Source organism: Pongo abelii, chromosome 14, assembly GCF_028885655.2.
Source record: "Pongo abelii isolate AG06213 chromosome 14, NHGRI_mPonAbe1-v2.0_pri, whole genome shotgun sequence".
NCBI classification, from domain to species: Eukaryota; Metazoa; Chordata; class Mammalia; order Primates; family Hominidae; genus Pongo; species Pongo abelii.
In genome coordinates this window covers 120,320,991-120,341,767 of record NC_071999.2, presented here as the reverse complement: position 1 = coordinate 120,341,767, position 20,777 = coordinate 120,320,991, and the positions used below count along the sequence as shown (strand labels likewise).

The 20,777-nt window shown below is 57.4% G+C and overlaps 1 protein-coding gene across 2 annotated transcripts in view; it reads left to right on the top strand.

Annotated features, from left to right (window-relative positions):
- The first annotated feature begins 4,360 nt into the window (after positions 1-4,360).
- Positions 4,361-20,777, top strand: part of RASA3 (RAS p21 protein activator 3) — a 144,707-nt gene continuing 128,290 nt past the window's right edge. Inside the window, exon 1 of one of the 2 annotated variants that reach the window (XM_054529318.2) lies at positions 4,361-4,568. In XM_054529318.2, coding sequence (XP_054385293.1) covers positions 4,514-4,568 — 55 coding nt within the window. In that variant the 5' untranslated portion in view covers positions 4,361-4,513. The remainder of the gene's footprint in view (positions 4,569-20,777) is intronic. The other variant, XM_054529319.2, reaches the window with a different exon arrangement.

Sequence of the window (20,777 nt, the reverse complement as noted above, 5' to 3'; positions counted from 1 at the left end):
GCATCATTTAGAACACAAATGTGAGAAGGCCGGTGCTTGGGCAGCTCTGTGGCGCTGTGTTTTGTTGAGGGAGCCCTGGATGTATGCTTAGCCCCTGTGCTTCTCAGAGGGCTGGAGGCCACACATACAGATACCTTGCTCCGATGTGCCTGGATAAGCACTGAGGGTGGGTTTTGGGACCGACTGGGGAGAGATGCACGTGGGGTCTGAGTCGACCATCTGTGGGGCACTCTGGTTGTGCCCAGCATCCATTTGTGCAGCACAAACTTTTTCTCTGGGACTGTCCACCCCCCAAGTTCTTGTGGTATCATAAAGAGGACCACAGTTTCGAGATGTAGGAGTGAAATGGACTGAGGCTAACCCAGTGAAGTTTGTGGCTGGGTTAAGGAGTGAGTCAGGGAGATGCGTGTTTTCTCCTTCATGACTGGGAGAGGAGTGCTCCTTTGCCAGGAGGAGAGGGTGACTGTGCACCTCAGCCACCGGCAGGAGCACCAGAGAAGCCCTGCTCCAGCCCTGCTGATGTCTGGGCCTGGGCCACCAGCCGGTGCAGGGAGCCTGGACCCCAGGAGTGCCTTTTCCAATCCTGACAGACAGCTGCTTAATGTGGGACATTGCTTTATTTTACAAGTTGAAAAGGTCATCCTAGCAGCACGGAGCACCTCCCAGGTGCTAAACCCTGTATCATGATTGAATGCGCCCATGTCAATGAATTCTAATATCTAACTCTACATTCTGCCTCCCCTGAATCCAATGTTCTTTGGCTCTAGTTCTGCATTTACCCCTGGCTCATGCTGGTGCATGCATTTGGGTCCTGAAGCTCCTTGGCCGACTGTCTCTTCCTCAGTTTTTAGCCTCAGCACTTCTCCAGCTTAATGATGCTGACCTGGAGGAGCTGAGCTGGAGGTGGGTGGCAGGCATGTCGCCTTGCAGAGGTCTCTGCAGTGTCTTCAAGCACAGAAACAGCATTTGTCCTTAACAGAGAGAAATGTGACACCTCTTCAGGCCCAGAAGATTTAGAGGAATCTGGGATTCAAGATTTTTGAGTGCATTCATTCAGCTGGCCCCATTGCAAGCCTCAGGGCCTCTCTTCTTCCCAGTCAGGGTCCAGAGCTTGGAACAGCACCTTCCGAGGCCGAGCACCCAGACCTGGAACAGCACCTTCTGAAGCTGAGCACCCGGACCTGGAACAGCACCTTCTGAGTCTGAGCACCCAGACCTAGTACAGCACCTTGGAACAGCACCTTCTGAGTCTGAGCACCTGAACCTGGAACAGCACCTTCCACGGCTGAGCACCTGCCCTGGAACAGCACCTTCCAAGTCTGAGCACCTGCCCTGGAACAGCACCTTCTGAGGCCGAGCACCTGAACCTGGAACAGCACCTTCCATGGCCGAACACCTGCCCTGGAACAGCACCTTCCAAGGCCGAGCACCTGCCCTGGAACAGCACATTCCATGGCCAAGTACCTACCCTGGAACAGCACATTCCATGGCCGAGCACCTGCCCTGGAACAGCACATTCCGTGACTGAGCACCCAGCCCTGGAACAGCACCTTCTGAGGCCGAGCACCTGCCCTGGAACAGCACCTTCCATGGCTGAGCACCTGCCCTGGAACAGCACATTCCGTGGCCGAGCACCCAGCCCTGGAACAGCACCTTCTGAGGCCGAGCACCTGCCGTGGAAGAGCACATTCCGTGGCCGAGCACCTGCCCTGGAACAGCACATTCCGTGGCCGAGCACCTGCCCTGGAACAGCACATTCCGTGGCCGAGCACCCAGCCCTGGAACAGTACCTTCCGTGACTGAGCACCTGGCCTTCTCTGGAGCTCTGTCTTCTACGCGGTTAAGTCCTGGCCCTGATCCAGTTTTTTGGTTTTCCTCTGGTCACAGGAGATGAGTGTCTTATGTGGCACTGAGGAGGCCCGTTAATGTGCCACCCTTGTTTCAGGTGGTGATCTTTTCATTAGCTTGCCCTCAACATGAGCCACCTGATTCCATAGTCCATGTATCTGCGACTTTCCCAAACTCTCCAGCACCCGAGATCCTGCCACTGCCAGTGCATTTCCTTCCAAGGGGCTCCCGTCCCGGCTGCCACTGCTGCAGCCTGGAGATTCACTCCTGACCCCAGCTGTCCCCTGGAAACAAACACCAAAACGAGATCTGCGTTGAGTTTATCAGCAGGCCTGTGAGGGCGGAGGGATGGCAGAGAAGCAGCTTTGTGGCTGGGCTACCACAGAGGACTCCGCTGGTCCTCGGAAAAACACAGGAGCCGGCTTGCTTCCAGTGGCCCCAAACGGGAGTACAGTCTCCGTCATAAAGCAGGGGTGTGGATGGCGTCCACAGCACCCACTGCAGATGCCACCCAGGGCCAGCACTAGGCACAGAGGCTCTGGGTTGGAGGAGCCAGGGGTGCCACCTTAACCTCCTGTTCGGCCCCGGTAAGCACCAGGCATGCAAGGGCTGAGGACAAGAGAGGCCCCTGTGGTTGCAGGCTCCCAGCAGTCAGGGGAAGAAAGGCCATTCATTCTTTCAACGCATGGAACTGCTTTTTAGGAGGTGAAGATAGGCAGTGGAAAAAAATAGGCCTCTATCTTCATGAAGCTCCTGTTCCTCTCTATGCAGTGTGTGTGTGTTTGTGTATGTTCACATAGGTGTGTGCATGTATGTTTAGTGTGTGTTTATGTCTGTGCATGTGTATGGGTAGTATATGTGTGTGGTGTCTGTGTTGTGTGTATATGAATATAAGTGTGCATGTGTATATATGTATATGTGGTGTGTGTATGTGTGGTGTATGTATGTAGGGTGTGCATATATGTGTGTATATGTATGTGTGTACATGTGTGTAGTATGTGTGTGGTGTCTATGTGTATGTATATGTATATGTAGTATATGTGTGGTGTATGTATGTGTGTATATATGTGTAGGGTGTGTGTGTGGCGCTGGGTGCAATGAAGTTTTGTAACATAGAGGAGGGAGTGTAGAGTCTCAGTTCATACACACACCTACATGAACACACACACACAAACATACTCCTCAGAGAGGAGGTCAGGGAGGAGGAGACTTCGAGACAGAAGAAAGGGAGGTGAGGGTGGTACCTGCCCATGCCGGGGTCTGCAGGGGGACTGGGGTGGGGAGACCTGCCCATGCCGGGGTCTGCAGGGGGACTGGGGTGGGGGGACCTGCCCATGCCGGGGTCTGCAGGGGGACTGGGGTGGGGAGACCTGCCCATGCCGGGGTCTGCAGGGGGACTGGGGTGGGGGGACCTGCCCATGCCGGGGTCTGCAGGGGGACTGGGGTGGGGGGACCTGCCCATGCCGGGGTCTGCAGGGGGACTGGGGTGGGGAGACCTGACCATGCCGGGGTCTGCAGGGGGACTGGGTGGGGAGACCTGCCCATGCCGGGGTCTGCAGGGGGACTGGGTGGGGGGACCTGCCCATGCCGGGGTCTGCAGGGGGACTGGGGTGGGGGGACCTGCCCATGCCGGGGTCTGCAGGGGGACTGGGGTGGGGGGACCTGCCCATGCCGGGGTCTGCAGGGGGACTGGGGTGGGGAGACCTGCCCATGCCGGGGTCTGCAGGAGGACTGGGGTAGGGGACCTGCTCATGCTGGGGTCTGCAGGGGGACTGGGTGGGGGGACCTGCCCATGCTGGGGTCTGCAGGGGGACTGCGGGGGGACCTGCTCATGCCGGGGTCTGCAGGGGGACTGGGTGGGGGGACCTGCCCATGCCAGGGTCTGCAGGGGGACTGGGGTGGGGAGACCTGCCCATGCCGGGGTCTGCAGGGGGACTGGGTGGGGAGACCTGCCCATGCCGGGGTCTGCAGGGGAACTGCGGGGGGATCTGCTCATGCCAGGGTCTGAAGGGGGACTGGGGTGGGGACCTGCCCATGACGGGGTCTGCAGGAGGACTGGGGGACCTGCCCATGCCGGGGGTCTGGGGTGGGCGGCTGTGTGTGCGTGCATGTGTCCCCGCCCCCCGCGTGCGTCTGCAGCAGGTGCCTTCGGATCGCATCTCAGGAGCTGGAGCTGGGCGCGGGATTCCTCCCTGCCAGATCCTTGTACGTGAACTTCTCTTTGCAAAGTTCGTCCGCGAGTGAATCGCTCAGCCTCGCTCAGCCCCGCTCAGCGGGCCCGGGCCGAGCCGGCGACCTCCCTTCGTCTCTTCCGCCAGGCAGCCCGCGGAGGTCCCTTCCGCTCTGCGGCCAATCCGCGGGGCGGGGGCGGGGGCCGAGGCCTCGGGGGAAGCCGATCCCTGCGCCCCTCGGGTCTCCGCCGCCCGCCAGCGCCGTCCCTGCCAACCCCGCCCCTGCAGGGCCCGGGCCAGTTGGGAGCAGGGGCCGGGCCGCGGGCGGAGCCTCCCGGTCCCCGCCCTCGCCCTCGGCCAACTGGCGGTCTTGCAGGCGGGCGGACCCTCGGCCGCGCTCGGGGCTCCGGCGCCGCCGCTCCTCCTGCTCGGCCCGAGCTGCCCGGGCTCGGCGCGCGCTTCGGGGCGAGGCCCGGCGGGCGCGGACGCGCAGCATGGCGGTGGAGGACGAGGGGCTCCGGGTCTTCCAGAGCGTGAAGATCAAGATCGGTGAGTGTCCGCCGGCAGCGACGCGTCCGACCCCCCGGCCCGACCCTGTCCTCTCCCGCGCCCGCCTCTCCTCCCCAGATCCTTGCTGGGGACCCCGGCGGAGACGCCCTCCAGGCGCGGCGCGCTCCCCGGAGAACGGCTGGTCCGGCGCCGCGGCCCCTCCCCAGCTCCCCGCCTCCCCGGGGCTCGGACTGGGTCGAGTCGGCTCCGGGGGAACGCGGCTCCCTGCGCCTCCTCTGCGCCCGGAGCGGCCCCGGTCCCTGGTAGCGGCGGAGGAGGTGGGGTCCCTGCGCCGAGGGACGTCTGTCCGCGTGTGCGCCCCCGCGTGTGCGCCCGAGCGTGTGCCCCGCGTGTTTGCAGGAGTGCGCGCGCCTGAGGCTGTCTGGGCGCCTGCACTTCAGGTGTCAAATCCACTGACGTCGGGGTCTCGGCATCTCCCTTTCTCCGCTGCGCCCAGAAACTTCCTTTCCGGGGAATGTGGAGGCTCCTTCAAGCCTCTCCCCAGGGGCGTGAGGCCCGGGCGCGCTGCTGCTGCCGTGCGCGCGCGTCTGTGCCTGTGTGCGCGCGTGTTTGTGTGTGCCTGTGTTTGTGTGTCCATGTGTGGGTGGGTGTGTGTGCGCGTGCGTTTGTGGGTGCATGTGTGGGTGCGTATTTGTGTGTGGATGCATGTGTGCGCGCGTGTGTATTTGTGTGTGGGTGTGTGTGTGCGCGCGCGCGTTTGTGTGTGTGCATGTGTGCACACGTGTGTGTGTGTGCATGTGTGCGTGTGTGCTGGTGGGGCGTTCTGGCTGAGGGCTCCCGCGGGGCGGGGAGACCCCGGACCCATGGGCACCAAGTCCCCTTCCACTGAGAAGTGGCGGGCGAGCTGGTGGCGGCCAGGGCCTGCGAGGCTGCGGTTTTTCTCTGGGCTTCAGCAGCTTCTGAAGTGGGCTCCGGGAGGCGTTTCCGGAGAGGAGGCTGTTTCTGGACTTCTGGTTTATCTGGAGGGATCTGCTTTTCCCTGGTTGTTTTATCTTGGGAGCGTGATGTGGAAGTCCTCCCCCTCCCCCAGAGCAAGACCGTTTCCTGGAGTGACTGTTGCATATTCATGCCATGAGTGTGCTGGACCACAGCGCGGTTCAGGCTGGAGAGGCTTCCAGGGCCTGCAGTGTCGCGGTCCCCACGGTCCTTCTCCCCCACTGAGCCGCACTTCGCAGCCAGCCTCTTCCCGTGTGAAGAGGCCTCCGGGAACGGGCTGAGTGTCAGTTGTTGATGACATTTGATGCTGCCGGAGGCATTCCAGCTCCCCTAAACCAGCGGGCTGTTTCCTGTCGGCTTTATTTTGGTTTGCGGATCATCGCTGAGACACTGTCTTGATATTTGGCCCAGAAGCGCTGCAGCTAGGATGTGGCGGCACTTCCGCTTTGAGTAGTCCAGAGAGGAGGGATTTCTTCTGTTAATGTGGTTTAAATCTGCTGTCACTTTCATACAAGAGAGCCAGAGTTGGCGCTCCCTGAAGTGTCTGAGGTCGCCTTGCCTGGGTGGGGAAAGGTCGCGGCCCGTGGGGGTCAGTTTGCTGCTCTTTCCTTCAGCCAAGGCTGCTTGGTTCAGCGAGCGAGTCCGAGAGGTGTGAGAAGCACTGGGCTTCCTCAGTGGGGGCAGGAGGGCTGGAGGCGGGTGCCCCTGTGGGGCAGTGCGAGGTCTCCAGGCAGCAGGCAGAGGTGGCCTGGGGCTTTGCGGCTCGGGGGTGGGGGGCCCACAGCCGGCACAGCGTGGTCGCTGTGTACTCCAGGAAGGGCTACAATTCAGTCTACGGCAGGACTTTACAGAAGGCATGGGAAGTAGAGCAGGAGGGCGAGGGAAGACCAGAGTCTCAGACCAGACACTCAGACCCTGAGTGTGAAGGTCCCAGAAGGCACCTTCACCAGCCTGCGGGCACTCGGCCCCACTTCCAACAGGCGTGGGGGTCAGGCACCCCTGGAGGATCCCTCCGAGACAAGGAGGTTTGGAGATGCCACCACTGGGTCAGGGTCTGTGCTCCACTTTAAACAAGCCAGCGAAACCCTGGCTCAGCTGAGGCTAAGGCTGCTAATCCCACGTGGGGCCTGGATATTATCTGAACCTTTGACCCTCCCAGGGGCAGCAGCAGTGAGGATGGGTAGAGAGGCCCAAATGCCAGCTGCCCAACTCTCTGGATGTGGCTGCAGCGAGAAGTCCCCGTTTCCTCTCCCCTCCAGAGGTCACCTGTGGGGCCGGCTGCCTGAGGGGTATCTGTGCCCCAAGTAGCTGGGGAGACAGGGCACCTCCTGCATTTGAGTGGAGATGCAGTCTGGGCTGGAGACCCCGAGGGTGACCTGTGGGTGCGCTTGTTTGGGGTTAGTCTCATGTAACTGTGCTGTTGGCCTGACACCCCGGGGCTCCAGCGGAAAGCCCATCTGTAGAAGCGAAGTAGAGGATGACCCTGAGCGGCGCTGGTGCCAGGGGGCCACTGAGCTCCTCAGGCTCTTTCTTTAATCCACATTCATGGCCAACCTTGGCTCTGACTTGCCCTGCCTGAGTCCCCGGTCTTGAAGGTGCAGACAAGACGGTGCCCCTGTGGTTGATTTGAGGGCCCCTCGCCGTCATTCACATCTGAGCCTTGTCTCCAGGCATGCTGGATTTGCACGAGTCTGCCAGTGACTTGCTGCATGACCCAGGGCCCGTGTCTTCCCCTTCATAACCTCATTTTTCCGTTTGCAAAAGGCAGGCAATTATTGTCTACTATATCCTGTGGGAATGTACAAGGCAGTGTTGTTCAGGGTTAAGTTAACACCCTGCCCCCTCACTCCCAGAACAAGAATTGTCCCTAAAGTTATACCATAAGCAATTCTGCTACTACTCTTACTAAGAAAAAAAGGCAGCACATTTTGGGGGGGATTGGGAGCTTTTTTTTTAAGGTACAGGGGCATTGGCCATTTAAATTCTTAAATAGCTTTGAAATGTGTGGTGGTGTGTGGCCTCATTCAAACGTTGAAATTGGGAAAAATGGAAAGAATCTCTTCCTCCTTCCCCTTCCTCTTTCTTTGTCCTTCCAGCTCTTGCAGGTGAGGTAATAAGAGGAGAGCGCCACGTAGAAGTGAGGTGCTTTGATGGTAACAATTTGGAGTCTTTGTCTTGAAGAATCTGGTTTTCTGCATTTCAGTTTTGTGGAATCATTTTGGATATGTCCTTCTGTACACTTAAACATCTTAAACACTGTGTCTTTGGAAACAGTCATTAACCTTTCACAGTAGAGTCTGTGTATCATGCATGACTGAGCCACACTTCCTATGTGATCGCTGCTTTGAGGAAGCCGGTGCTTCTGACTTTCCATGAGTCAGGGACCCACAGGGAGGGCACTTCCGCCACGGCCACGGCGTTGTTTTGGGGCCCCCGCCCCCAAGGCGTGTAGTGCCTCCTCCCCTTGCAGTGATGTCTTCCGTTTCCACAATACTTACTGCTTGTTTTTAAATGCGGCACCTTATCTTGATACATGTGTTCAATAAAGAGCAATACACAAGGTGTTTCTCTCAATCTGTTAAAAAAAAAAAAAAAAGCCAGCCCTGCGATCCAGGGTGGGAAAGGCTCTTGCACCACTGTGACCCTGCCGTCGAGCTGGAGGCAGTCAGCGTCCTGGGAATGCCGTCCATGGGAGGCCGGGCCTGCCGTGTGCTCCCCTCTGGGGCTTCTGTGGCTCTTTGGTCGCTCCCTTCTTTCTCCTCTGGGCGCAGTGCCTGTGGCTCCACTGGGCTCTTGCTCCCTTCCTGTGAGGCTGGAGCTTGTCCATGAAGAAGACCCACGGCCGGTCTGGCCCAACATTGAACCGCTGGTGCCTGCAGGCCTGTGGGGCAGTGAGGGCCAGGGGCTGCCGGCCTCCAGCCCCAGCTATCCCTCTCCTGATCACAAACAGAATCCCACCTGAAGCAGGAGGAGGTGGCACCGGGTGAGAATAGAGAGAATGACAAGTGGGGTGCCTGGAGGGTCCCCTGGACTGTGCCTCCCTGGCCCCAGCTCCTGGGCTAGAAGGTCAGGGCTCCGGCACGGCTCTGCTAGAAGTGGCAGCTGACACTCTCAGCCTGATGGACTCCCTAACGGGAGGTGGAGGCCGCTGGTCATAGGGCTGTTCCAGGCATCAAATTAGGTGATGGTCTGTTTAATAAGTGAAAGTAGCAACAGTGTCTTCACAGGGCTAGGGCTCACTCAGGTAAGAGAATGAGGTTTTGTGAATGTGAGGGAGGGATACTGGCCACGCTGTGGCTTTCCCCGTGTCTGTCTGACAGTGTAAGGAGGGGCCGTGTGGCCACACATGGGCCTTGGCATCAGAGATTCTAGATTCCCCTAATGCTAAAATTAACTTGGATATTTTATTAACCGAGCTCAGCTAAGCTGCCTGTGCTATTTTTAAGCCCTGAGGACGAAGGTGCAGGGCTTGGCTGCACCTGGGAAACAGCAGGGGCTCCGGCAGGGGCAGGTTCAGCCTGGGGCCCGGGCCTTGCCTGGAAAGGGGAGTGGGTTTCCTGTGCATGTGTGGGTGTGGAGGCGGGATGCAGATGCTAAGGGGGTCGTTTCCATGTATTATCTCATTTTATCTAAATTCTCGAAACTCCACAGCACTGAGGTGGAGAAAGCGAGACCCACGGACTTATCTGGGCCCAAGCCGCCCAGCTCCACGGGCTCCTGGGATCCGAGTTCTTCTCCTCACCACTTAGTATTGTCCATTAAGTTTTTTTTTCTTTGAGACTGGGCCTCACTATGTTGCCCAGGCTGGTCTCCAACTCTCCAACTCCAGGACTCAAGGGATCTTCCTGCTTCAACTTCCTGAGTAGCTGGGACACAGGTGCTTACCACTGCAGCCTGCCTGTCAGTTTAGAGAGCTGTTTCTTCTCTGTGATCTTGGATTTGAATGGGGGGAATCATGGAGAGTTGGAGAACAGAGAGACTTGTTGGTGACTTTAGGGACACGAGGCAGGCAGTGTTCAGGCAGGGAAGGAAGGGGCTGCTGGTCTGTGTGGGTGGACAGTGGCCTGGGAGGCCCAAGACACAGGGTGTGCTGGGAAGACAGTTTGGAGATGCAGAGGTGATCCTTTAAGCAGGGCCACAGCCACCCATCCAGCCTTCAGGCGTGTGAGCAAATGGTGCCTGGCAGGTGGACTCAGCCAGGGTGCTGGACTGGAGGGCAGAGTGTGGACCCCGGAGGCAGCCCTGGGGGTGTCATTCCTGGAAGGGAATCTAGCATTGGTGGAAAACACTTTGATTTGCTTCTTTGGAGCTAATGGAAGCAAATGAGGCATCTGGAGCTAATGAGCGCGTGAACCGCACAGGTACAGAGTGGATGAACAGCGTCTACCTGAGGCTGTGGCACCGTGTTTGCAGGTGGCGCGTCATGTTTTAAACATAGACGTGTATGTGTTTAAAAAGGAGATGGACGTATTGGCTGGAAACAGCCACAAGCAAAGTGGTGGCTGCTAAGGTTTTGAAAGTGAAGGCTGCTGAGTGATGGTGGGAGGGGCTTGGTGAGGAGGAGAGCTCCTGGGGGCCCTCGGAGGAGAGGCGGGCGTAGCGAACCCACTTGGAATCAGACACCCGAGACTGCGTGCTGGCCACGTTTCTTGACGATTCTTTGATTTTAGATGACCCCTAACCTCTCTCTGCCTTGGTTTCCTGGTTTGTGAAAGTGGAGGCCAAGGCCTTCTTTTGCAGAGATTAATGGGACTTAGATGCACGCAGGCACTTCCCCTGCTCAGATCTTCATAGATGGGAGGTATTATTCTAGCAGAATTTGAAGCTATCTGTTCGTCTGTAATGAATTGGACTTCTATGTAAGCAAATATATAAATTGAAAAAGAGCTACACTTTAATAAGTAGGAGGGTGGTGAGATCCAGGAGAGCTCACACTCTGGAGAGGTGGCTTTTGTTTTTGGTTTTGGCTGTCATCTGGGTGTCTGGGAGGGATGGCTTTGAACTTGCTCCTGAAGAGAGAGGTGGCTTTGGTTTTGGCTGTCATCTTGGAGGGGGTCTGGGAGGGGTAGCTTTGAACTTACCCCTGAAGAGAGAGTGAGGTCTCAGGAAGGGAAGGAATCATTTGGGTTGGGCTGGTGTTATGAGATGCAAGGCCTGGCCTTTGAGGGGCCCAGATAATTTAGCTGGAGGGGCCAGTGGGACGTGTGGATGGGCCTCTGGCCGATGGGTTGACAGAAGGGTCCCATGGGGATGCAGTGTCACGCCCCGCAGGTGCCGGTACCTCTGGAGGGTGCGAGGTTGGACAGCAGGTGCCGGTACCTCTGGAGGGTGCGAGGTTGGACAGCAGGTGCCGGTACCTCTGGAGGGTGCGAGGTTGGACAGCAGGTGCCGGTACCTCTGGAGGGTGCGAGGTTGGACAGCAGGTGCTGGTACCTCTGGAGGATGCGAGGTTGGACAGCAGGTGCTGGTACCTCTGGAGGGTGCGAAGTTGGACAGCAGTTGTGGAACTGTGGTTGGGGGTCGGGGAGGCAGCTCACTGAGCACATATCGTCTTATGCAGCCGCAGGTCAGAGCAGGGGTCTGTGTTCACACAGGAAAGGAGGGGCTTGCTGTGCAACCAGAGCTTCTAGCTTTGAACCGTAGGTGAAGGCGATGAACAGACACGTCTACTGCAGCAGCACCTGTGGCTAGTGGCTGAGTGAGCAAATAGCAAATAGTAGAAGCAATGTTGAGGAGTTGGGGTGTTCCCACCAATCTCCTGTCGAACTGTCACCCCGTCGTTGGAAGTGGGGCCTGGTGGGAAGCGACTGGATCTTGGGGGTGGATTTATATGAACAGCTCAGCGCCATCCCCTTGGTGCTGTTCTCACGATAGTGAGTGAGTTCTCGCGAGATCCGGTGGTTTAAAAGTGTGCGGCGGTACCTCCCACCTCGCGCTCTTGCCCCTGCTCTCGCCGTGTGAGACACCTGCTCCCCCTTCACCTTCTGCCATGACTGGAAGCTTCCCGAGGCCTCCCCAGAAGCAGATGCCTCCATACTTCCTGTACAGCCTGCAGCACCATGACCAATAAACCTCGTTTATTTTGAATTACCCAGTCTCAGGTGTTTCTTTATAGCAATGCAAGAACAGCCCAATGAGCAGTTGCCAACTGAAATGGTGATTATGTCATGTGCATCCACACGTGGGCTGCTCTGTGGCTTTCAAGGAACATATTAAGCCCAGGCCAAACCACATGACTCGCAGGAAGTTCCACGGCATAGGATTCGAAAGAAGCAAAATGAGAGCGCCCAACACCACCCCCTAGAAAAATGATAAACACAGATCAGATGAGTGTGCGCAGATCAGGGATAAGACCTACACAGCCTGCTAATTGCATTACCTGTGGGATGGCAGGAGTGCTGTGGTAGGAAGAGAAACAGGAATACAAGGCCTTCCGTAGCAGCAAGTATATGTTTATTATGCATCAATGTGCAACTATGTATACGGTGGGTGAGTGAGTGAAGAACAAAGGCGGAGCTTAGAAATCATCCCTTCACAGACTGCAAGAACGGTGTCAGCTGTGGAGGACGCCAAGGCCGAGAAAGAAAATAACTTGCCTTCATTCAAGACGATGTGCTGTGTGGGAAATGCGTGTGGACAGGTGAGGGAGTGGCTCCGTCAGGCCGCAGCGGGCGTCCAGCAGTGACAGGCGGAGTGCAGTTGTGGCTGGCCCCTGAGAGGCCCCGGCCCCTGACAGGCCCCTGACAGGTTTTGGGGCTCCAGCCTTTGTGTCTGGGGGGCTCTGGCACAGGTGAAGGGGAACTGAGGGTTACGTCACCTGCGACAGATGGTTCAGGGTCTCTCTGGGTGTGACGCAGAGTCCAAAGTGAACAGTTACAAACGTTCAAGCTTTGCTGTAGATGCGAGTTTCAGAGTCACCGAGGTGCCCGGGAACCCCCTCATCGGGCCTGGATCCCCGGAAGTGATTTTCCCCATGGGTTATTGGTCAAACGGCATCAGAGTGTCTGGGAGATTTTGTTTTTCTGTGAGTATTTTCTCAAAAATAGTGGTTCCTTGTTCTATGAGTGTCTGAAAATATTAGGTGTGTTTCTGCAGACAGGGCTGGATTCCTCAGGCTATAGCTCTAGCCACCCTGAAATTTGGCATTCTTAGTTTTCGTTTTCAAATAAGCTTGAATCCCACATTTAGAACAATCACCCAAATTTAAGGCTCAGTTTTGTTCCTTCTGGGGACAGTCAGTGCCCTGCTGGTATCACAACACAGCTAGTAACGGCTGCAGCGCTGACCCACGTGTCCTGGGTCCCGAGAGACACCGTGCCAGGCTCCTGGGGGCTGGGCCGGGGGGCTGGGTCAGGAGACAGGAGCCACACTGGGGACAGAAACCGGTGCCTTGACCTGGAATTGATCGAGGAACGACTCCTGCACCTGTTCTTTCCTCTTTACATTGTTTCTTTTATGTTATCCGAATAATTTCCAACCTGTAAAGAATCATCCGTCTTCGCCCTGACTGCCCATAGGATAAAACTCCAGAGGTTGGTAAGGGGTCTGAGTCTTTCCTAGACACTGTGGGGATCCTTTTTCTGACCACTGACCAGACAGATGTCCGCTCAGGACATGCATGGGGGCCGTGGCTCCCAGCCCCGCATGGCCCAGCCCCTGGGTGCCTCCCTCACCCCAGGATAGGCCAGAGTCCTCAGCCCCTTGCTGAGAGTCACCCTCCCTGCCTGGTGCTCGTGGCGTGCCCAGGGTAGGACGGAGGATTCTCTGGGATGCCTGACAAAGCTTAGGGGTGATTGTTATTGTGTCTTCCTGGAGTTTGGTTTTTGGACTTCGTCGTCTCCAAGCTGGAGCCTGGGTCTGAATTGGGCGTGATCGCCCAGGCCAGCTGTTCGTGTGGCGTTGGAGCCAGTTCCCATTTCTGCGTTAGGTTTCATTCCTGGCCTTTTGCCTGCTTTGAGGGGCTGCACAGAGTAGCTGAGGGCCCTTGCATGTACCCCTAAATCTTCTCTTTAGCTGTGTTCCTTCTGAAGGAAAAGGTTTCACTCTTCTTTTCAGCTCTGGAGCTTTCTTGTTTTGGCTCCAAACCCTCGAGGTGCTGGAGCAGCTAGTTTGCCTTGATCTTGTCACTTCTGTGTGTTCTCTTCCCCAGAGCAGCCATTGCTCTGGGAGCCTGAGGGCCAGCCTCAGCCCATGGCCGCTGCTGGGGCGGCTGCCTCGGCGTCCGGTGGTCACTGTGCAGGACACGTGTTTCCTGCCCCCTCGTCTGAGGCTCCAGGAGGAAAGTGCTGTCCCCAAAGCCATGCCGGCAGCAGGAGCATCTCCATGCCGGGCACGCACCGAAGCTGCATCCAGGGTGTAGGGACCCGGGAAGGTTGTCTTGTGGTGGACTCTGATGACCACAGCCCCGGCACCTTTGTGGCTCGTGGAATCCCTTTCTAGGAGGCTGGGTGCTGCCGCGGCCTTTTCCTTCCTAGAGCCCTTTCTCATGCAGCGTTGGCTGGGCCTGCTCAGCACTGTGGCAGCTATCACGGCAGCCAGTGGTCCTTGCTTTGGGCAGCAGTGAGACGCAGAGGCCTGGAGTCAGGGCTGGGGCCGACCTGCTGGAGACCCCCTTCCTAGCTGCGTTCCCTCACTCGGGGCCGACCTGCCGGAGACCCCCTTCCTAGCTGCGTTCCCTCACTCAGGGCCGACCAGCCGGAGACCCGCTTCCTAGCAGCGTCCCCCTCACTCGGGGCCGACCTGCCGGAGACCCCCTTCCTAGCTGCGTCCCTCACTCGGGGTTGACCTGCCGGACACCCCCTTCCTAGCTGCGTGCCTCACTCGGGGCCGACCTGCCGGAGACCCCCTTCCTAGCTGCGTGCCTCACGCGGGGCCGACCTGCCAGAGACCCCCTTCCTAGCTACGTGGCCCTGTGTGGAGGCCCCACTGGTTCTCCTGAATGCTGCGCCCTCTGCTTCCACGTCAGAACATTTCCCTCCAATGGGCAGGGGTGAACCCGCCTGCACCCCCAGGCCCAGGTGCTCCCAGATGCAGAGCAAGCCCACCCAGCAGGGGAAGGCACGGCTCGGGGCAGGAAGGAGGCGGTGGAGCTGGGGGTGGTTCGGCCCCAAGCGCCCTGAGCCTCTGGGCGCCTACTTCATTCTGGCCCAGGCTGCATGGGGGTTTCCAAGGCTGGGGTCAGACTGGTGGACAGGGCCATTAGCAGAGATTCAGGAAGAGGAACCGGTTCTGGGAAAACCATTTGCGTGCAGAGCCCAGGGGACTGGCCGTGCTGGACTCTCCTCCGAGGTCAGGGTGGGATCCTCCAACAGGGCTGGTTTTCCCATGGCCTTTGGGATGAAGGCTTTTCTGGGGAATTCCAGATCCCCCCAGTCTGTAGCTGCCAAGCTCAGCCTTCTCAGGAAGCCTTGCTGGCCGGGGGTGGGGCTGACTGCCGAGGGGCCCTGGAGGCTGGAGCAGCCTGGGGAAGCTCTGCCACCGTGGCCCGCTGTGCAGCCTGGAAGGGACGCCTGGCCTCCCAGATCCTCTCCCTCCCCGACAACAAATGTCCAAGACTGACTGCTGAGATTCTGGGATTTGCGGTGGGCCCCACAGGCTGGACTCTTCATTAGTTTAGGTGGCTAGAGGTAGGAGCCTCTGGGCCCTATGTGCCCCTCAGCCAGTCACCTGCAGCGACAGTGGGAGCAGGCTCCTGTACTCGGCCCACAAACCTGCTCTGCTAGCCCGGCTGCATGGTGCGAGGCAGGAGAGAGATTCCGAGAAGCTCCTTCCTGAGCGTGCGGGGGGGCTGTGCATGCTCACAGCTGTAAACAACTAGTATCTCATTCACTGTACAGGGCTAGTGCAATGGGCCATAAACTCACACGGCCATGCTGCTGCACTCAGGGACTGGTCTGGCCGCCCGCGTCCTCAGGGCTACAGAGGAGTGAAGTGTTCAAAGTCTTTCCCTGGGGAAGCCGAAGGTCGAAGGTCGAGCTGTGCCTGAGAGGCAGAGGTTCAGGCTGAGGGAGGAGTCCGCATCCTTATGTTCCTCGGAGGCCTCCTCTTGTGACATGCTTGCACACACTGCACACGTATGCACACCCATGACCCTGGGACCGTTTGGGGCAGGGTCGCACGGCTTGATGTGCAGTGTTGGGTGGAAGTAAGGGAGGCTCCAGTGGGCTTCTGCCAGCTTTTCCTTTAGCCAAGATCCGTGGCAGAAGAAACAGGCCAATCTGTGCTGAGTAGGATGCATGGAGTTTAAAACTTCTCAAGCAGTTCTTAATCATTTTTATTCTACCCCATGTGGCTGAGGCTGGGGACACTCTCCAGACAGCCCCGTGGCTCTCAGGGGCCTGGTCCCAGGAGGCTCGGCGGGATGTGTTTGGGGCACCAGGGTCTGAATGCCCCGCGGGTGGCCTCCTGCCCCCGGCCGCAGTGCTGGGATGCACCTGCCTTTCTACTTTCCACAACTTGAGATCTTTTCTGGCAACTGCTGTGCGATTTTCTAATATTTTGTATTTGTATAAGAAACGTCTTGTTTTTAGGCCCACAAGTTGTTCTTTTTCCTAATAGCTTTTTCCCCTACTTGTCACTGATCTGTTCTCTTAGGTGGCTGCGTGTTACAGGGGAGTCCCCAATCTTTGGACTGTTCCAGAGCCCAAGACTAGCTCGGCTGTGCCACTCAGGGAAGCACACTGGAATTCAAATGAGACAGATGTTATTCTGGGAATAAACTTGATCCTCTTAGATCTGTGTGAGAAGAAAACAGTGGACAAACATTGGTGCTTGAGCTGTAATTAGTAAGAAATTACTGGTGTTCCTCCTCACCCGTGCCTGGTGATAGGAAGTCAGAAGAAGAGAGTGTTTGATCACTTCTAGATCAGTAGGTTCTGATGATGAAAAGTCCCTTTCCGTGTTATCTGTGGGGCAGGGTCACACGGAATTCTCTGTGGGGATTGTTCTCCACCAGGGCTCGTTGGTCCAGACCCCTCGAACGGCATCGACGCCTGGCTGGAGAGAGGAGGGGCCCTGATCGACGCCTGGCTGGAGAGAGGGGGGGCCCTGATCGACGCCTGGCTGGAGTGGGGGGGCCCTGATCGATGCCTGGCTGGAGAGGAGGGGGGGCCCTGATCGACGCCTGGCTGGAGAGAGGAGGGGGGGCCCTGATCGACACCTGGCTGGAGTGGGGGGGCCCTGATCGACGCCTGGCTGGAGAGAGGGGGGGCCCTGATCGACGCCTGGCTGGAGAGAGGGGGGGCCCTGATCGACGCCTGGCTGGAGAGGAGGGGGGGCCCTGATCGACGCCTGGCTGGAGAGAGGAGGGGGTGCCCTGATCGATGCCTGGCTGGGGGGGGTCCCTGATCAACACCTGGCTGGAGAGAGGAGGGGGGCCCTGATCGACGCCTGGCTGGAGAGAGGAGGGGGTGCCCTGATCGATGCCTGGCTGGAGAGAGGAGGGGAGCCCTGATCAACACCTGGCTGGAGAGAGGAGGGGGCCCTGATCGACGCCTGGCTGGAGAGAGGAGGGGGTGCCCTGATCAACGCCTGGCTGGAGAGAGGAGGGGGTGCCCTGATCGATGCCTGGCTGGAGGGGGGGCCCTGATCAACACCTGGCTGGAGAGAGGAGGGGGCCCTGATCGACGCCTGGCTGGAGAGAGGAGGGGGTGCCCTGATCGATGCCTGGCTGGGGGGGGGGCCCTGATCAACACCTGGCTGGAGAGAGGAGGGGGCCCTGATCGACGCCTGGCTGGAGAGAGGAGGGGGGGCCCTGATCGACACCTGGCTGGAGTGGGGGGGGCCCTGATCGATGCCTGGCTGGGGGGGGGGCCCTGATCGATGCCTGGCTGGAGAGAGGAGGGGGGCCCTGATCGACGCCTGGCTGGAGAGAGGAGGGGGGGCCCTGATCGACACCTGGCTGGAGTGGGGGGGGCCCTGATCGATGCCTGGCTGGAGGGGGGGGCCCTGATCGATGCCTGGCTGGAGAGGAGGGGGGGCCCTGATCGACGCCTGGCTGGAGGGGGGGGGGCCCTGATCAACACCTGGCTGGAGAGAGGAGGGGGTGCTCTGATCGATGCCTGGCTGGAGGGGGGGGGCCCTGATCAACACCTGGCTGGAGGAGGGGGGGCCCTGATCGATGCCTGGCTGGAGAGAGGAGGGGGGGCCCTGATCGACGCCTGGCTGGAGAGAGGAGGGGGGGCCCTGATCGACGCCTGGCTGGAGAGAGGAGGGGGGGCCCTGATCGATGCCTGGCTGGGGGGGGGGCCTGATCAACACCTGGCTGGAGAGAGGAGGGGGGCCCTGATCAACACCTGGCTGGAGAGAGGAGGGGGGGCCCTGCTGGTTCTCTCGCTGCTGCTGGGGGATCCTGAGCGATCGGCCCTCAGAGGCGTGAGCAATTGTCTCCAGGACCTCCGTTCGGCTTCCTGAATTCCCCAGCTGGTCCCATCCATCTGGAATCAGTGGCATTCCTTTCTGCCTTCATCATTTCCTGCTCCATTCAGCGCTCCTCGAGTATTTAGAGAAAGAGTTTCTCAGCATTTGGACCCAAGAATGTGTTTATGGAAATGCTGAGTGAAAATGAAAGACTGGAAAGGAAAAAACACTTTCCACTACGTTTTTGCTAAGTGCCTTTGTTTTTAAGTTTATTTTGTTTTATAAAGTGTATTTCTGTGTTTTCTTTAGGGAAGCCCTTTCTGCCCTCCATGTGCCCTTCCCAGGCCCGGGAAAAGAGCTGGGGTGGGTGGGTCAGGAGGAAAGGGGGGTGTGGAGAGGGAGGGGCAGGCAGCCAATGTCATCCCCAAATAAAAGCGCTTTGATTTCTTTCCACCAGATCATGATTCATTGTCATGGGTGACCATTTAGTTCTGTGCTCCCCTGGTTTCCTTCTGGGGGACCCCACGGTGGCACCCACACCCCTGTCGCTGCCCACACCCACGGCTTCCCTCTGGGTAGCTGCACTGGAACCAGTGGGTTTTATGAACACAAGAATGCTGGTGTTTTTCATGCAGGATACAGCTGCTGACTTTCAGCAGAGAAGGCCAGGCAGTGGGCTAGCCTGATGTGGTTAATAATTCATCATAGATTTGTGGATGGTCACATTGAGTGTGCGGAGCTCGAAAGCTGCCACTCGCTTAGAAGCTAGTCCAGATTTTAGTATGCCTGTGGCTTAAAAGTGGTGGTGACATTGGTTTTCAAATAAAATATATCAGAAATATTTGGGACATTTCCGTGCATCTAATCAGAAAATTGTGAGGCTTGTAAAAATGTGCTGGGCATTCTTAACTGGTGTGTTTATTAGGATTTGGGGCTAGAGTTGGGATGTGATAGAGTCAGTGTGAGATGGATGACTTTTTAAGGTCACCCACCAAAAGGCAACAATGGCAAGGCAAAAGCTTTTAGTTTTACTTGATGTGTTAATTACAAATATTAGATAGAGTAAAGTTATTTTTCAGAAGCTTCCCCACCCACTAAAATGTCCTCCCACAGGCACTTGGCTGGGGGATTTGAGTCACGTAGGCGGGTGTGGGCCTGAGTTTGCCCCCCTGGGGTTCCTGGGAGGCAGCCGCAGTCGTCGGGAGCCATGAACTGGGGCTGTCCCAGGATATAAGGGAAATATTGGCTGTGCCTTCCAAGTTATTATAGAGTAAGGGATAAATAAGACAAACCCATCAACGTGGCCACGTATTTATGAGAATCATGAGAATTTTCAGCCTCCTTGAAGAGGTGAGCTACTATTGTGCTCAGGAAGATTAAGGCACTTCTAACCGGCTGTTCCTGTGCACTCACAGACACTTGGTGTACACATGCACACGGCAACATCCACATGTGCACACAGGTGTGTGTGCATGCACCCCTCACACACGTGCACCCCTCACACACATGCATACAGGTGTGTGTGCATGCACCCCTTAGACACGTGCACCCCTCACACACGTGCTCACCCACAGATGTGCATACAGGAGCATTGCATGCACTCCTCACACACGTGCACCCCTTAGACACGTGCACCCTTCACACATGTGCTCACCCACAGATGTGCATACAGGAGCATTGCATGCACCCTTCACACACATGCACCCCTCACACACGTGCACCCCTCACACACGTGCACACGCACAGATGTGCATACAGGAGCATTGCATGCACCCCTCACACACATGCACCCCTTAGACACGTGCACCCCTCACACACGTGCACCCCTCACACATGTGCACCCCTCACACACATGCACCCCTCACACACGTGCACCCCTCACACACATGCACCCCTCACACACGTGCACACCCACAGATGTGCATACAGGAGCATTGCATACACCCCTCACACACATGCACCCCTCACACACATGCACCCCTCACACACGTGCACCCCTCACACACGTGCACCCCTCACACACGTGCACCCCTCACACACGTGCACCCCTACACCGATGCAGAGGATTCTCCAAGCCTGCAGGCTCCGCGTGAATAGTAGAAACTGTATTTGCAGAGTTAATTTTTCATTAAGCAAAATTATTAGGCTGCCATTGAATAACTTTTTCCAAATAACTTTATTTAAAGTGATAAAAACACTTTTATCATTACAAATAAATTAAGCATTAACTCAGTAGTGTTTTGCCTCTTCTAAGGGTTCGTCTGCCGTAAGGTGCAGTTTTCCCTCACATTTTAACGGCTCTGACGGGCGCCGCTCAGTCACCAGTTTCCCCTTTCCCAGTGGTCTGTCCTACGCTGGAGTCTTTTGGATTCCTCAGAATGCGGCATGTTTATGAAAAAGCATTCATAGGGAGGGGTAGGGATGGGGGTCTCTAGGTTAATAGAGAGGACGGTATTTCTATTTCATGTATGTGTGTTTCAGAGTTGCAGATCACCTCAGATAAAATAGGGCCCCTCAGACAAGACAGCAGGCCTGGCCCGAGGGGAGGGGTGTCTGTGATGACCTTCTCAAGGCCAAAAACTTCAGGACCAGCAGGATTCCTCCAGAGAATGTTTTCTTGAAGAGCATTAGCTGCGCGTTGCGAGGCTGGCTGAGAGGGCACAGGCCTGCAGGGGACCGGGGGTTCCACCCCTGCGCTGCTGCCAGGCTCTGGCTATGTGACCTGTCACCCTCCAGGCCTCAACATCCACACTCATGTCAGCAGAGTGATGACAACTTCCCAGAGACCCCAGAATGTCACCTGCCTCAACTGCAGACAGCCTCTGAGCACGTGTCCCATTGACAGAGCGTTTGGGTTTCTTCTTTAAGCATGCTGGTTATGACAGAAAGTAAAAT